The 18,003-nt window shown below is 43.2% G+C and overlaps 1 protein-coding gene across 1 annotated transcript in view; it reads right to left on the reverse strand.

Annotated features, from left to right (window-relative positions):
• Positions 1 to 475: 475 nt before the first annotated feature.
• AKIRIN1 (akirin 1) overlaps positions 476 to 18,003 on the reverse strand; it is a 531,257-nt gene continuing 513,729 nt past the window's right edge. The window contains exon 5 of the mRNA XM_044083462.1: positions 476 to 8,314. Within this exon, the coding sequence (XP_043939397.1) occupies positions 8,304 to 8,314 (11 nt within the window). The 3' untranslated portion in view covers positions 476 to 8,303. The remainder of the gene's footprint in view (positions 8,315 to 18,003) is intronic.

The raw sequence follows: 18,003 nt of genomic DNA on the forward strand, positions 1-18,003 counted from the left end.
GCAATCCGATAATCCAAATGTAATGACTGCAACAGTGAAACACGAAGAACATCAAGGCCATGCAGATCTATGACCTAGAGAAGGTAAAGCTTTGGTACCCCAGACGGACATCAGCAGCGACAATCCATATATGTCAGGAACACTGAAACAGTGACATCAGTCAGGGCATCAGTCTGAGTGACGCTTACCTTGGGGTACAGTACAGCTGACGGAATTGGTGCAATGATAAACTGTGGGGATATGTAGCCATACTGTCAATTTGGATGAGTTGTTAAACTGAGGTCCCATCTGCCAGAGTTGGTAGTTCAGGTGGATGGCAAAGACCCCACAGCACTTACTAAAAAGAACAGGGGAAGCTCCCAGTGATCCTGGCTAAATTGTCCCTAGTAATTATGAAGATCACCACAGGTCTCTTCAGAAAGGTGGCTAACTGGACTAGTAGGACTAATCGACAAAAAATAAACACAATACACACTTCTTGTAAGTATTTTATTAATCGTCTTCTCTAAGCTTAACAAAAACAAAACAAAAGTTAAGATCTGTACAAAGAGGAAGTTTAGTAGGTTTTTGGTTAGGTTTCCTTGGAAAACATTCACTGCAGGCACCCTGAAATTTGGATGCAAGTATTTCAAAATTCCAGCCAAGCACGAGCTTGGCTAAAGAACAGTAATTACCTGATTCTCTTTAGGCCACATACATGCAATTTCAACACAATGAAAACTGTCTAACGAAATCAAATTACACAAATTCTAATTAGTCAACCTATTAAAAATGCATGTTACAAACTTTTTTCAAATATAGAAAGTATAATGCCAGTCTGATGAAATCTTCAGAAGGGCCACAAAAACATCTGCATGTGGGAACAAGAGAAGTTTAAAACAAGAACTGGTTAATTACAGATCTCTTCGCATCCATACATATTTTCCATGCACCGAAAAAGGTTTCTGCATCACTGTTTCAAGAGTTAAAACTTACAGGTGTTACTTGGGCTGCCATATTTTAACAGGAGCTTCAGAGTTTTGATCATGTCTGTTGAAAATATTCTTTCAGATGCAGCTAGCTACACTGCCGTTTCTGACAATATTTACATACAAGTCCATCACAAAATCTCAAGAATAAACAGACATCAAAATCCCAATATGAAAACTTCTAGTTCATTTCTTAGGGAGGGTCCATCAACTCTACCTCTAGAAACAACATGAACAGCCATAATCATGGAAATACTGTCACGCCAGGAAGTCCATCATGTTATCAAAATATAAAAACGTCCAGATTCTGGAACATGCATCTTCACCTTCACTGGAATTCTGTAGAGCTTCCTTAACAGCAAATGTCTAACAAAGCTTACACATTTCCAGTATGTTCTACAATTTTTTTTTTAAATCCACAATGAAGCTGACCAAGCAACTACTTAATGTCACCTTCAAAATGAACTTGACTCTCTCTTCATACTATGACATTGCAAGCCTGCCACGCTACAGGAGTTCAACGGATATGCTTTCAAGTAAACCGCTAAAATCTGAAAACTGTTTAAAATGCTACAAAGTTCTATAAGTCATGGGAAAATAGGTGTCCCCATGAAAATATGTCTTTAGCAGTTAAAACAGTAAAGATTTACAGACATCAGGTAAGTTACACAGCTGCACAAAGTATACAAGGATCAGTTTCTTGCCAAAAAGACAGTACAGACTGACAGTACAAATGAGTAAAAAGCTATGCTGCAAAATATGATCCTACAAAGATTCTTCAGCAGAACACCTTTTTCATGCAGTACACATTCATACCCTCTCTTCGCAGAAGAGATAAGTTTTTACTCTAGCCCCCACAGCACAAAAATGGATTTCACACCTGAAGTCTTAGCAATGTCTGAGGCTCATTCCCAGATACATAGAAATAAAATGCCTTGTAAAATGTCTCACCACACTCAGGAAGAATTAATAAAATTCAACCAATAATGATGGAACTTGGCTAGATTGTACACAAGTAAATTAGTGCACTACACTGGCTAAGGAAATGAGAATGCACCATGAAAAAAGTGAGCCATGAACTATTCCAGAGTGACCTCAATGAATAATCCAGTTTTTCCTAGTGGCAAAGATATCATTCAACATTTGTCTATCAGTCTTGCACCGTTCCATTACCAGTCACACAAGCATGACTAAGTTTCCAAAACTGACAAATTAAGGCTAAAACCAGCAATGGGCAACAACGGTGTAAACCTACATGCCATATAGTACTTCCACACAGTTAGCACTCTAAAAAGAGCTGTACACCCTAACTCAATGTACCATACAAAGCAAACCACAGTAAGGTTCAATACAAGCAGCTAGTGTGTTCTTGCCAACCACCAATTATACACAGTTGGGAAGCACATTGTTTTCCAGAAATGAGTTATGAAAACAGTTCATCTCTATAGTGTGTACACACACACACACACACACACACACACACACACACACACACACACACACACACACACACACACACACAAGCCTACAGTCACTCTATACACCAGACAGATGGTGACAAGCTTCAGATGAAGCACTACAGCTTCTAATGAAGGACAACTTGGACTTCAAGGAAAACTGTAAAGGGGGCCAAGTGCGGAGTTAATCTGATGTTCACCACCACAACACTGGCTCTCAGTTGGAACTGCCATACAAAACAGTATCACCTCAAATGAGTTGTCCACCAGCTTACAAGCAAGCTCAACTTCCAAAGCTCAGCGACCTTCTACCTTCATGCCAAAAAGATATCCATTCCTTAGGAATGTCCAACACTCCCTGTACAAGGCTGACATGTGCCTGTGCCACTTTACAGCCCTCTTGCCCAGGATGAATACACAGTATCCAACATATTAAACCTCAAGTCACAAGTATCCTAGTGAAGCAAAAAACTGTGTACATACTCTGGATTAAGGAATTAGACAAACCGGGAACTACAAGGCTATCCTGACAGAAAGAGGCAAAAAAAAAAGGATACACCACCGCAGCCCAGGATGCCCAAGAGGAGAAAAATGATGGGAGGAAATCAGTACTGTAAAAATAATCTATATGAATTAAGTTCTCGTATAACTATATTATAGTCTTTGTAAAGATCATTGCTGCAGTAGCCATTACTACTCGGGCGAATCTACAGCTTAAAAGGCTAAGGATGGTGACAGACTGGTAGGGATGGGCAGCAGCAAACCTTGTAGAATGGTAGCTGCAAACCAGACCCTTGACTTGGAAGCAATATCTGGTCTCTAGTGTTTGGAAAATGTGTGGACCAACAATCAGGTAGTTGTCTCAAGAGCAGCCTGTGCTCCATCCCCCCTTTACAAACTGCTCAATCACTGCTTTCTCCCTTGTGCTTTGGGCACTCATAAGCCCTTCCAACTCTGTTCCAAATTGAGGATACAGAACATAATGGAACGAGCCAATCATCTATGTTCTTTGTTTTATCTACATAGCATTTCAGTTGCCTGTGCATGTCAGGAACGAATATTTTTTCTCCCTTGTTCTAGAAGGTTAGAAAGAAAATGATGAGGATAGATTGGTTGAGAGAACTCATTTTTAGCATAAATGTGGAGCTGGTTTGAATACTGACCCTCTCCTTATAGAAAAGGGATGCATTTTGGCACTCCCTGGCAAAGGCTGTAGTCAGAGTCAGGCAGGTCTCATGATGACTGACCCCATAGCTGCTGCCCAGGACATTGCATCCACATCATCATAACCACACAGAGTAATTTAGTAAATGCCTTGGGGGGGGGGTCCCCAATAATTTTGCCTTCAGTTCATGAGACACCTTCCCCATTCTTCATCATCAGGCCTATGACAGTGAACTGAAACTTGGCCACATGTCTGAAAATTAATGGCACTTGAAAGCCAGACTGGCAACTGGGCACACACTTTCTCAAACTGGTTCAGCTATCTGCTTTCCTCATCATCAGGTAGGGTGCTAGATTAGATGGCACCAGCTATAGCAATTCTCCAAATCCACAGACACCACTGCTGTATCAGTCGCAGGGCTTTTCTACGGGATCATGGACCTTGTAGAGCTATCAGATGTCTTGGTGATTGAAGGGTGTGGTGGGGATGTGGCTGGGAGTTTGGTTCATCAGAAGCTGCCAAGAATGCATTCTTCAGCACGGCTGCTGATTAAGTGGCATCCAAGCCAAGTAAATAAAAACAAGTTTTCTGAGCATCAAATATTGTTGGCTTTCCACCTCAAGTGCTGTTTCATCCTACAGAGAGCATCTACAAATGAAAATTCTTTTGCCGGGTAATGCATGGGATATAGAGTCATCAATGTGTACATCACACTCAAGGGCGGAGGGAAGATGTTTAGGAGTAGTCCAATTCTTCCCCCTCACTCTGAGGTGTCACTGCCCTTTGCCTGGTAGAGTTTGCACTTTCTGGAAGAAAAGGCTCTAGGCACCAAAGGAATGACCTGAACTTGGCTACATATTTGCAGGATCCAAGATATCTTTGTACCAAAGAAAAATCAGTAGAGAACAACCTGGAGGTGGCTGAGTAAGTGCCTGCCTGGTTCCAGAGAGCCGGGGGGGGGGTGGAGTGTGTGGGGGGGTGACAGCCCTACCTTTGTAGCTTCTGACTACTCTTAAGTGGATATTGCCCTACAGCTTATGGACTGAGCAGCCCAGAACATTCTCGCTCATTTCAACAGTGGATACACTGTATGCTCCTTCAGAGAGAAAACTTACTTCAACTGTGGATGTCTGAGGTGGAACTTCCAGTCTCAACTCCATACAAGGGTTCCCAGCCAAATGGGACTAACCAGGTTTGCAAGCATGACTGTTAAGGGGCTTCTTTGCAAGACCTTGGATACCTCACTTGTGATGGTTAGACCTGTAAAATCAACCCAGTGAGATGAATGTCCTCAATCTCAGCAGATACATCAAAGACCATGGACATCAGTGTTGCACCACCCAAGTCCTTGACTTGAAGCTCACTCATCTAAATTGCTTCTGGGGGCAAGGGTCTAAGGTCAGGGATAAACTGGAAGACACCATGCTAGTACAAGTCACAACAAAGTCTCTTCCAATATGAATTCTATGTTGCAGGAAACACTCCATTTGTTTTTTTTGTTTTTTTTTTGCATAAACCCCTGACAGGCGCAACACAGTACTGTTTTCTGGGTCTAAACAGAAAAAGCACATACTATGATAGCATTTTTGTAAGATCTGTCTACCACAAAAGCACATGCCTTCTTTCTTAGGGGCAGGAATGCCTCGGTTTATCTATCCACTTGTCCAAGCTTAACTACACAGCATTAAATATCACTATCAAAAATACAAACTTTGACTTAAAAAAAAAAAAAAAAAAGAAAAACCCAATGGGGAGCAGGCCAAGATTACCAGACTACAGGCAGAAAAACAGTACATATGCTGTAAACTATAGAAAGCTTTAAAGCAGAGCAGGCAGACACCATCTTTACAAAGGGAATATCCTAACACTAAGGGCAGAGGTCTGTTCATTGTGTAGGGGTAGGGATGACGAGCTCTGGAAGCCTTCTACAGCAGAAGTCCCAGTAAGACTACTACAACAGTGGTGGCTAGGCTTATATAGGCCCTAGCGCCAATAGCCTAGTACCTACCTATGAACCTATGACCAATGCCAAGAACATCTAAGGATCTTGAACATCACATAAATTCTCTCGGATGAAAAAGCAGAGCCCATAAAACACCTTCAAAGCAGGATTCCACAATAGGAAAGGCACCATTTAATTCAGCCATAGAGTAAAATTCCAACCATTCAAACAAGGTTAAAATGCGAAGGACATTAATGTACAATGCAATCCCACTTCCGGTCAATGTACAAGCAGTAACTCGACAGGATGAACTGGCATAAAGTCTAGGCCAATCTAAAATACTTAGGATTGTCTTCATCTATCTAACGGGTGTGCAACCACATGAATCATAGAGAGGGTAGGTAGGAGGGGGGCAGACACCACCACCAGTACCACTATAACGTTGAAGAAAATGTGGCATTTTCTTAGGTCAATAAATGTCATGGCCTACAAATATTTCCTAATTCAGTCCCAATTCAAAAACTGTTCCCACAATACAGCGGGCTTTCAAATGAACTTGACTCAAAAAAGCACCTATAGTAAAGATGAGAACCCATGGCTTTTCTCCTGAACTGAAAGAGCAGGAACACATACGTGCAAAGGTAATCTGAATGCACAGACTAAGTCAATAAAGGGTTATCTGCTTTACTTGACCTAATCCGACAATATACAATTACTCACGAAGCCACAATGCATGGTACTCTAGTTACATTATTAAATGAAAGGCATCTCAGAAGTGACTACAGAGTAATGGGGGGATCCACTCTTAGAAGTAGGCCTTCTGACAGGTTTTAAACTTATTTAAATTAAATGGGAATCTACCTTCATACACTGAATGACTGATCAAGAAGAGATGTACTCTGACTCAAAAAGGAGTCATCAGGAGGAGTTTCTGCCAGGACTACATAACAGTATGGCAGTAAGATGGCTACAACAAGCAATAGAAATCACAACCCCTATTGCTACTTACTGCTTACCTTCCACTGCACCTGAGACAGTTTAATCAACCCTTAAGACACCATTCTGGCACAATTTGGCATCCCAATATAAATAGATGAAAAATCAGTATAAGGGCTGCAAAAGTGCTAGTCAAGAGTTCAACTAACAATTTTAGTAAATGTGCATGGATAAAAGTACGGACTTTGCCATGACAAGTAGGATATCAAATTTAAGAATGTATAGCTTTAGACGAATTAGCAGCCAGTCATCTAGTCATCTTAAGAAGTAACCTGTGGTGTTCAGAATTCCCACAAAAAGTTTGTCAGGCAACATGCTTGGTGGTAATCAGTACCACAGAGAGACCCAGAAAAGGAGTGAAAATTGACAGAATGAGACATGCTGGAAAGTCCATATTAAAATTATACACTTAACTGCTCCAGAAGTGGAATGAATTATGTGAGTATAACACATTAAAATTCACATATGGTAATGAAAATCAATTGGGTGGATAAATTAAATTGGCAAGTCAAGTTAAGACATCCGGAATACCGCCAGTGAAAATTGACCAAGAATGAAGACTACACTAACTCAATGTATCCTTTTTTTTTTTAGGCAAGTAATCTCTATGGGCTACTGTGTGAATGAACAGGAACAAGAAACAGCTTCTGGATAGTCACAGCCATAGTCACGACCACTAATAAAGCAGCTACAAAGCATACTTGTGTATTCCACTGCTCCTCATTCATAATGGCAGGTTGCAGACAATTCAAACATGTCCACTTTCTATAAATTCCCTGGATCTGTTCTTTAAAAAATGGAGTAATTTGTGGGATAAAGTGTGGTACACCTTGAGTCCTTAGGTTTGAGTTCTGGCTATAATTCCGAAGGCATCTGATAAAGAATTAGTGCCCAAGAGGTGCAACTAAGAAACCACAAGGAACATGGCTTTTCATTAGTAGCCAAGTGCAAGTCAAGCCAATAAGAACACATCTCAAACTTCTGACAGAAATTCTAACTCCTCAGCAACTGTGCAAGTCTTCAAAAATACCTGTCAACATCTAAAATTAAAAAAAAAATAAAGACAATGGTTTCTAAACATTTATGGATCAAATATTGGTCTTCAGTCTATCTCTAACTGCTTAGCTCAGGACAGAAAACACAGTTTCAATACTAAGGAACAGAAAACTGAATTTATGACTCTGCTACATGAACCAATGACACAGACATTTTACATACATATATACATACACAACAGAAAATTCATCAACAGATAATATAGTTTACCATGTGGTACCAGACAGGATATATAATAATGCACTACCTTATCATGCTATATAGTCCTTAATTTCTGTCCTCACCAGCACTTCAGGACATGAACTGTAGTGCACCAATAATTCAAAACAAAGATTGCCTAAATGCATCTTCTAGAGTAAAAACATCAGAAAAAGACTAAACTTAAAGAACATTTTATTAAAAAAAAAAAAAGTAACAGTTCCTTATATTCAGTGCCATGTGCCAAATGCAGGATGTGCAACATGGCAGCTGAGGAAGCAGTTTTTTCACTTTGAAATAAGTCGTGGCATATAATCACAGTAGTAGAACGAGCAGTGGGAAAATTAAACTGTGCCAAATGGAAAATGTCAATGCTTTCCACGTGGGAGGTAAAAAGTGGATCAGCAACAGAAGTTCACCCCTCTTGTAGGTTAAAAGTGAATACAACATGGCACCAAACAGTTTTGCAAGGTACAGCAGCTATCCAGTTGAGGTGAAAACTAGACAAAATTCAAAATGCTTCACGAGACATCTGCAAAAAAAAGTAAATTATTAGTACATTTTTAATCAGCAGACTTCAAGATGCACAAGTACTAAGACATTACCCAATCTGAAATGCAAACTGTAAAACTGAGCATCTACACCACTTCACCAAAAAGTACAGTTGTGTACACTTACCATAAATGTAGATGTTAGAGTGTATTCATTGTTGCAGTCATCACACTTGGGTTATCCTGCCAGGGATAGCCCTCAAGTCGGCCCGAATACCACAGGCTTAGTATTTCTGCGACGGTTGCTGTCGCTCCAGGACTGACGTCAGGTCATCAGTGGTATAAAATCAGGCAGCCAACACCATTACATCAGTTTTTCTTGCCCCAAATGTCAGGGGCCCCCAAATATGGAGCTAGGTAATGGTGGAAGAACATCGCCAGTATAAAGTAAATACCAAAATGCCCTGTAATGAGTGAGGAAGAGAGAGAGTGAGATGGGGATGGAGGGTGGGAAACCAGGACTACAACAGTGAATACACTCGAACATCTACATTTATGGTAAGTGTACACAACTGTACTATGTTCTTCGTGTTTCACTGTTGCAGTCATCACACTTGGGTTGATTCCAAAAGCTGAAAAATGGGTGGAGGCAGTCAAAGAGAGATTGGGCTGGCTAGTATGTCCTGCAGGACTGCTGTAGCAAAACCTGCCCTGGATTTGGAAAAGACAGGCAGGTGGTAATGCTTGGTGAAGGTATGAACAGAACTCCAGGTAGCAGCTTCCAGAATGTCCCTGGTAGGGACTCCCTTGAGGAATGCTGTAGAGGTACAGGTTGCCCTGGTGGAATGTGTTCTGACCCCCGAGGGGTTGGTTTCCCATGGTGTTTGTAACAGAAATGGATACAGTGTGCTATCCATTTGGAAATAGTTTGTTTAGATATGGCCTTGCCCTCTGTCCCAGGTGCAGAGCTGAGTAGTAGCTGGTCAGATTTTCTGAAGGGCTTAGTCCTGCCAAGGTAGAATCTGAGCTGTCTGTGCACGTCTAAAGAGTGCAGGATCCTTTCCCCTTTATTTTGAGGATTGGGAAAGAAGGTTGGCAAATGGATAGATTGGTTGCGAGCTAGACTGGACACCACTTTAGGCATAAAAGTAGGGTTAGTTCTGAGGGATACCCTGTCAGCATGAAAAATAATGAAGGGTTCCACAGCCATAAGCGCTTGTAGCTCAGACACTCTTCTAGCTGAAGTGAAGACCAGAAGCAAGGTTGTTTTCCAAGAGAGGAATTTTAACTCTGCTGATGCTGCAGGTTCAAGGGGGGGGGGGGGGCTTTTCCAGTATAAAGTTAAGGTTCTAAGCCGGGGTGGGTGCTCTCCTTGGTGGCCATAAATTGTTGGCCCCTCTCAGGAACTGTTTGATGAGAGGATGAGAGAGGAGAGGTGGCTCAGTGTTGTAATGAGCAGAGATGGTAGAGGCATGGATCTTAATGAAAGAGAAGGAAAGACCTCTGTGGAGTAGATCTGCTATGTAATCCAGGATTAGAGGTAAGGAGGGCAGAGCAGTGCCTGCTCTTTTAGATTGAATCCAGGAACAATGCCTTTTCCACTTAGCATAGGATTTTCTTATACTGGGTCTTCTGGCTTCCAGAACAATGTCCAGTACTTGCTTGCTTAGGCTGGTCACTGGGGGAGAATTCAAGGAATAAGACAGGCTGCAAGGTTCAAGGTTTGCAGTTGCGGATGCAGGATATGTCCCTCCTGCTGAGTGAAGAGGGTTGGGATCTGAGGTAGATGCCATGGTGGCACCGGTGACGGGCTTTGCTGTAGTGGGTACCAGTGCTGGCGTGGCCAGTCTGGAGCAATCAGGATTGCCCTTGGTCTGTCCCATCTTATCTTGAGTAGTATTCTTGAAAAAAGAGGCAGGGGGTGAAAGACATAAATTGAGAGGTTTACCCACTGGAAGAATAGGGCATCCACTTTCCATGCTCTGCTGTGTGGTGTCATGGTGCAGAATTTGCTGATCTGGTGATTGTAGCGGGAGGCAAAAAAGTCTACCTCTGGTATCCCCATTTCAGGGTTAACAGGCTTAAAGTGCTGGGATTTAATTGCCACTCATGTGGATCTGGGAGATTTCTGCTCAAGTCGTCTGCCAGAGAGTTTTGTTTGCCTGGCAGGAATTGAGCTTGCAGATGGATCTGCATGTCCAATGCCGTGTTCCACAGTGTCATGGCTAGCCTGCAGAGTGGGTAAATGTGGGTTCCCCCTGCTTGTTGACGTACCACATAACTGTGGTGTTGTCTGTTTTTATTAGCAGGGGTCCAAGTGAGAGAAGGGATCTGAAAGCTGTCAGAGCGTGCTGAACAGCTAGCATCTCTTTTTGGTTGATGTGCAGATGAATTTGACTTGGGCTCCAGTGGCCCTGAATGCACTTGTCTCCCAGATGTGCCCCCTAGGCATAGTCTGATGCATCTGTGGTTAGGATCTGGGTGGTGTGTGTTTGTATAAAGGGAAGCCTCTTGTTGTGGTTGCATGATGCTGCCCACCAAACAAAATCTGTCAGGTCCTGAGAATGTTGGCACCAAAGACTTTTAAAGTACCACTGAAGTTTCCTCATATGCAGTCTGGCATATGGAATTAGTAGAAATGCAAGAGGCCATGGAACCCTAGAGCCTGCTGGATTTTCCTTGCTATTGCAGGGTTCTGGTGGCCATTAGAGTGAAGTAGCCTGTTAGATAGGCTTGTTTTTCTGGAGTAAGAAATGTCATCTGGGAGGCTGTGTCCAAGCTTGCTCCCAGGAATATAATCTTTAGACTGGGTACTGGTTTTGATTTTTTTTTGTTGATAGTGTACCCCAGGGAGGTTAGAAGGTTCTTTACAAATGTCAGCTTTTCCTGACTGTCTGCCTGAATCAGGCAATCGTCCAAGTAAGGGTATATTTGAATGTTTGTCTACAATAGGCAATGGCTGGAGCTAGGCATTTTGTGAAGACTCTGGAAGCAGTGGATAAGCCAAAGGGAAGTGCACAGAAAGTACAGTTGTGTACACTTACCATAAATGTAGATGTTTGAGTGTATTCACTGTTGCAGTCATCACACTTGGGTTATCTGCCTGCAGGTAGCCCTCAGTCGGCCCGAATACCAGAGACTTAGTATTTCTGCATCGGTTGCTGTCGCTTCAGTACTGATGTCAGGTCATCAGGGGTATAAAATCAGGCAGCCGACGCCATTACATCAGTTTTTCTTGCTCCAAATGTCAAGAACCCCCCAAATAGGGAGCAAAGTTATGGTGGGAAAAACACCACCAGTAAAAAGTAAATACCAATAACCCAGTAAGGGGTGAGTAATAGACATAGCAGAGGAGACAGACAAGGGGGCTGGAGGGCAGGAAACCAGGACTGCAACAGTGAATACAATAACATCTGCATTTATGGTAACTGTACTCAACTGTACTATGTTCTTCATGTTTCACTGTTGCAGTGTTGCAGTCATCACACTTGGGTTGATTTCCAAAGCTCAGGAAGGGTGGAGGCAGCCAAGAAGTGTTAGGGCTGGTTAGCAGGCCTTGTAAGACTGCTGTAGCAAATCCAGCTCTGGATTTAGAAAAAATAGGTAAGTGGTAATGCCTGGTAAATGTGTGTACAGAACTCCAGGTTGCAGCTTCCAGGATGTCCCTGGTAGGGACTCCCCCGAGAAATACTTTAGAGACTGAAGTAGCTCTAGTGGAATGAGTTCTGATCCCCTGATGAGTAGGTTTTCCATAGTGCTTGTAGCAGAAATGGATGCAGTGTGCTATCCATTTGGAAATGGTTTGCTTCGAAATGGCCTTGCCCTCTGCCTCTGTAGCAAAGCTGACTAGCAGCTGGTCAGATTTTCTGAAAGGCTTAGTCCTGTCAAGGAAGAACCTGAGCTGTCTGTGCATGTCCAAGGAGTGCAAGATTCTTTCCCCTTTATTCTGAGGATTAGGGAAAAAGGTTGGCAAATGGATGGATTGGTTTAAAGCCACATTGGATACCACCTTGGGCATAAAGGAATGGTTGCCAGCATGGAAAATAATGTAGGGCTCCACAGCCATCAGTGCTTGTAACTCAGACACTCTTCTTGCTGAAGTAATAGCTAGAAGTAAGGCTGTTTTCCAAGAGAGGAACTTTAACTCTGCTGAAGCAGCAGGTTCAAAGGGGGGGGGGGGGAGTGTGAGCTTCTCCAGTACAAAGTTAAGGTCCCAGGCTGGGGTGGGAGCTCTCCTAGGGGGCCTTAAATTGTTAGCTCCTTTCAGGAACTGTTTGATGAGAGGGTGAGAAAAGAGGTGGCTCAGTATTATAATCAGCTGAGATGGCAGAGGCATGAATCTTAATGGATGAGAAGGATAGGCCTCTGGAGCAGCTCTGCTAGGTAAATCAAGGATTTGAGGTAAGGTGGGCACAGCTGTGTCCTTTCCTTGAGACTGACTCCAAGAACAATATCTTTTCCACTTTTCAGCATAGAATTTTCTAGTACTAGGCCTTCCGGCCTCAAGGATGACGTCCAGCACCTGCTTGCTGATGGATGCTGGTGGTGTACTCAGGGGATAAGCCAGGCTGCAAGGTTTAGGGTATGCAGCTGATGATGCAAAATCTTTCCCTCCTGCTGAGACAGCAGGGAAGGTTGTGTGATGCAAGTGCCAGGGTGGCACTGCTGTCAGACTACGCAGGAGTGTGTACCAGTGCTGGCGTGGCCAGTCTGGTGCAATAAGGATTGCCCTTGGCCTGTCCTGTTTGCCCCTCCTCTCAAAAGTACTACTCAAGATCAGTGGAGGAAAGGCATAAATTGAGAGGTTTTCCCATGTAAAGGATAGGGCATCCACCTTCCAGGCTCTGCTGTGAGGGTTCCTGGTGCAAAATTTGCTCAATTGGTGGTTTTGGGGGGGAAGCAAAAAGGTCCACCTCCGATGTTCCCCACCTCTGGGTTAGAAGTTCGAATGAGTTTGGTTCCAGTTTCCACTCGTGAGGGTCCAGTAAATTTCTGCTCAAGTCGTCTGCCAGTGAATTTTGTTTGCCTGGCAGGAATTGAGCTTGTAGGTGCATTTGGTTGCTCAAGGCTGTGTTCCACAGGGTGATGGCTAACCTGCAGTGTGTTAAAGAATGAGTTCCCCCCTGCTTGTTTATGTACCACATAACTGTGGTGCTGTCTGTCTTTATCAGGAGCTGTCCTGGAGGATAAGGTATTTGAAGGCTGTCACAGCATTCTGTACAGCTAGACATGCAGGGGAATTTGTTATGGGCTTCATGTGCCTTGAATGCATTTGCCTGCCATGTGAGCCCCCCATGCATAGTCTGATGCGTCTGTTGTCAGGGTTTGTGCGGCGAGGGTGAAAGGAAGTCCCTTGTTGTGGTTGCATGCCTCTGCCCACCAAAGGAACTCTGCCCTTAGACAAGGTATGACAGGAATCACTGTTTCCAGGTCCTGAGAATGTTGACACCAGAGACTTAAGTACCACTGAAGTGTCCTCATATGCAGTCTTGCATATGGAATTAGAAGAATGCATGAGGCCATGAACCCTAGGGCTTGCAGTATTTTCCTTGCCGATAGCTGGGCTTTGGTGGCCACTAGTTTGAAATAGTTCGTCAAATGGACCTGCTTTTCTGGAGGAATGCTATCTGGGAAGTTGTGTTCAAGCTTGCTCCCAGGAATAGAAGCTGTTGGCTGGGCACCACTTGTGATTTCTTTTTGTTGATGGTGTATCCCCGTGAAGTTAGAAGTCTTTTTACAAATCCCGGGTGCTGAAGTAGCAATTCCTGACTGTTCACCATCAGGCAATCGTCCAAGTATGGGTAAATTTGAATACTTCTCTGCCTGCAGTATGCAATGGCTGGAGTCAGGCACTTTGTGAATACTCTGGGTGCAGTAGATAAGCCAAAGGGAAGTGCAGAGAACTGATCGTGCATAGAGCCTGCCCTGAAATGTAAATATTTCCTGCAAGACTCCCTTATGGGGATGTGCAGATAAGCTTTTTTAAGTCTAGGGTGACTAACCAGGCATCCTTGGCTAACGTAAGGAAGAAGCTGTTGCAGTGTAAGCATTTTCAATTTTGGGACCACCAGAAAGGTGTTGAGAATTGATAAATCTTCAGGATAGGGTGCCAAGAGCTCTCTTTACTGGGCACCAGGAACAGTCTGGAGTAGAAACCCTGTCCCCTTTGTTCTACTGGAACAGGCTGAATAGCCCTGATATGGAGAAGGGAAAGTACTTGCTTTTGAGCCACTGCCCACTGGATTGAAGGAAGGTCTGGCAACCCGCTTGGGGTTGGCAGTGAGTGGAAGTAAGAATCTGTATCCTTGGAATACAATGTTTAGAACCCATCGGTCCAGAGTAAAGGACATCCAGTATTTTGCATGAAGGGTGGGTTTTCCTCCTAGGGGTGCAAGTACTTGGGCAAGGCTGGGAAGGATAACTGGAAAGTCATTGTTAACTTTTTCCATAAGGAAATGGCTACTCACTGTTTTTGAGGTGGGAACACTCCATTGTTTAGATCTCTGCATACCCTGAGACTGTAGTCTTGGGGGTCGGTTTCCCCTGAGGTTTGGACTGAGAAGGCCTGGGAGGGACTGGAAATGACCAGTTCTTTGAAGGCCAATGCCTACTGAATCTAGGTGGCTGCACCTGTAAGAAATCTCTGACAGTTTGCATAGATTAGCTTTTTCTTCCATCTTTTTAAGAACTACTTCTGCTTTTGTGCCAAACAAACAATCCTGATTTAATGGAGCATCTAATAATTTTCCTTTGACATGGTCTGGCAAGACTTGTTCCTTCAGCCAAGCCTGCCTTTTCAGTACAGACCCAGTGACAGCAGCCCTGCAAGATGCTTCTAAGGTATCAAACCCGCACTGCAGAGTATGTTTACTAACTTGGTTTGCAGAACGCATCAACTCTTGTAAATCTTTATTTTCTGCACAATCTGGAAGTAACACCATTTTTTGTTTAATTAGTTCCACAATATGCTGCTGGTACTTCAACATACGAAACTGGCAATTCAAAGCCCTGATGGCAAGAGTTGCAGAGATATATACCTTCTTACCCCATCTGTCTAAAAGCTCTAGAATCCCTGTCTGAAGGGGTATGGTTTTTGGCTGTAGGTCCCTGGGAAATGGTCTCTGGATCTGCAGTAGTATTCTTATAGAAATCTGTGAGAGTCAGGTACTCTGTAGTACCTGTCAGGTTTTCTAGGAGCTGGTGGTAAAGTGTCAGGAGTAAGACTGGATTCCATGAAGACATCATCTGCAATATTCAGGACAGGGGGTATAGCTAGAAGCCTGTGGTGAGGCAAATCGAAAAATTCCCTGAGTCTTTTTGGACTGAGGATAGTCCTGGCACTCCCAGCACAAATGCTCTCTTAAGGTATGCACGGTTTCACCAAAAGAAAAATCCTCTGGAGGGGAAGCAGAGGGAATGGATTCCTCTGCATCTGAATCCTCATAGGTAGATAAGGGTATGTCCTGGTAATCAGAAGGGTCACAGTCATCAGACTCCTGGTCTGTAGAATCAGACGGAAATTCATTTCTTTGTCTTTTAGCAGGGGAAGGCTGGCTTCCCCTAATTAGAGTAATAAGGTCTTCAGCCATTCTAAGCATTTGTTTTTGTGGCATGGGAGCTTGAGCATGCACTTTGGACGTCTGTTTTCTAGGCGTAGTGCGAACTCTGGGCCTGAGAAACTCTGTAGTTTTAGTTAAAAAAAGAAGTTGTTGGTTTAATACGAATATCAGTAGGTCGGAATACACCCCCAGAAGCCGGTGTCTGCACAGCGGCTCTGGACCCAGCCAAGGTAGAGACATCCGCAGGTTCCATAGTCTAAGAAGCATCTCACGGCATACCAGACTCCGATTGGGTCTTAGCATAGGCCTGCGAATCTGTAGAAGCGGGCATCAGGGACTGCAAAGGCGCCTCACCGAGTACCAGCGGACTGGAGACTTACTTAACGGAAGCGTCGTCAGTTTTTGACCTATGCGGTCTCTGACTTTGCGCTTTTTCGGAAGATCGGCAGTCGGATGGCTTACCGAAGCCATTTCAGAACATGGAGAATGAGCGCGAAAGAATTGAGCTACAAAAATAGCCCAACGGTGGTTCGGGCGTTAAACAAGGCACAAAACCGACAGCGAGGGACGTCGTGGTCTGGGCCTAAACAGGTGATGCAGTAAGAATGAAAATCTGAGGTATTTTATTTTGAGATTAGATCGCCTGAACAAGAAGGGTGGGGGCGTAGCTATAATATATAAAAAGCAGGGCTCCAACTTACTTCACTAGATATCCACCCACCTTCAGATACCAATACTGAAATTCTTATCACTAAGCTACAAATTAACACTTGTAAGTCCATCTACATTATATGCTCCTATCTTCTTCCTAGTAATAATATCAGCACCCTTGAAAATATCCTTAGCTGGCTTTCCACAAACTACCCACAAGAAACCATAGTGCTAGGTGACTAATATAGACTGGAATAGCTGTACTACTGTTAATCCTACTAACCACATAAACCTACATGGCTTTTCCCAAACTATCACCTCTCCTACCAGAATCCACAAATCTACCAATAAAGAAAGCACCGTAGATTGGATTCTAACAAATACTCAGTCCCTAACATACAAAGCAGGCACCCTATACCAGATGACATTAGTGACCACTCACTAACATACATAATTAGACAAAAGACTAATATTCCCTACGCTACCGCTTACAGAACCAGCCGTTCCAATAAACATTTTAACCCTGAAGGCTTCCAAAATGAACTTAAGTCCGTGTGATTGGTCACCCCTAAAACACCTCCAGCTTGGACTACCATGCTCCTTACTTGTACTCTTAAGAACAGGACAAAAACTGCTCCATAGCTAACAAAAGAAACTAATCAAAAAATTCTACTAAGAAACAAATTTTGGGCCAAATGGCATACTACTAAAGACCCAACTGATCATTTAAAATTTAAGCAGCTTAGAAATGCTACTAAAACATCAATACTACTAGATAAAAGAAACTTCTACTTTCAACTTCAACAAACTAACCAACATAAACCACAAAAATTCTGGACAGGTATCAATAGACGCCTGCATCCTGGCCACTCACAGATACCAACCCCATCAGGAATAGCCCATAAGACTCCCAAACAAATTACTGATGCCTTTAATACCTTCTTTACTGAAGCCATCCAATCACTTGCTAACTCATTACCTCCTGTATCCTCCAATCTGCCTTCCTCCTCAACTAACTTAGCGCCTTCATTTCAACTACAACCTGTTCCTACACACCTCATCAGTACCCTTCTTCAAAAACTCAAACCATCTACCCCCTCTGCTGACCTATTACCAGCCAAATATCTGCAAATAGCAGCAAAAGTTACAGCCTACCCTATTTCTCTCCTAATAAACAGAACCATAACAAAAGGTACCATCCCCATCTATTTGGGAAATCTCCCATATAAATCGCCCTACACAAAGGCGGTAATTCAATAGAACTCTCTAACTTTCGTCCAATTGCCTTACTCTCCCCTTAGCTAAAATTATGGAAAAATGCATCCACCATCAACTGTTAGACCACCTTCTCCAAAACAGCATATTAGCTAACTCTCAGCATGGCTTTAGACCTTTCCATAGCACCACCACTGCCCTCCCTATCCTTTTCTGACCACATTCACAAAAACCGTAACAGTAACACTCTTTCCTCTGCAATCTGTATTGATCTCTCAAAAGCATTTGACATGGTCAACCATCAG

This window comes from Protopterus annectens, chromosome 1.part1 (genome assembly GCF_019279795.1).
Source record: "Protopterus annectens isolate FY-2018-M chromosome 1.part1, PAN1.0, whole genome shotgun sequence".
NCBI lineage: Eukaryota > Metazoa > Chordata > Ceratodontiformes > Protopteridae > Protopterus > Protopterus annectens.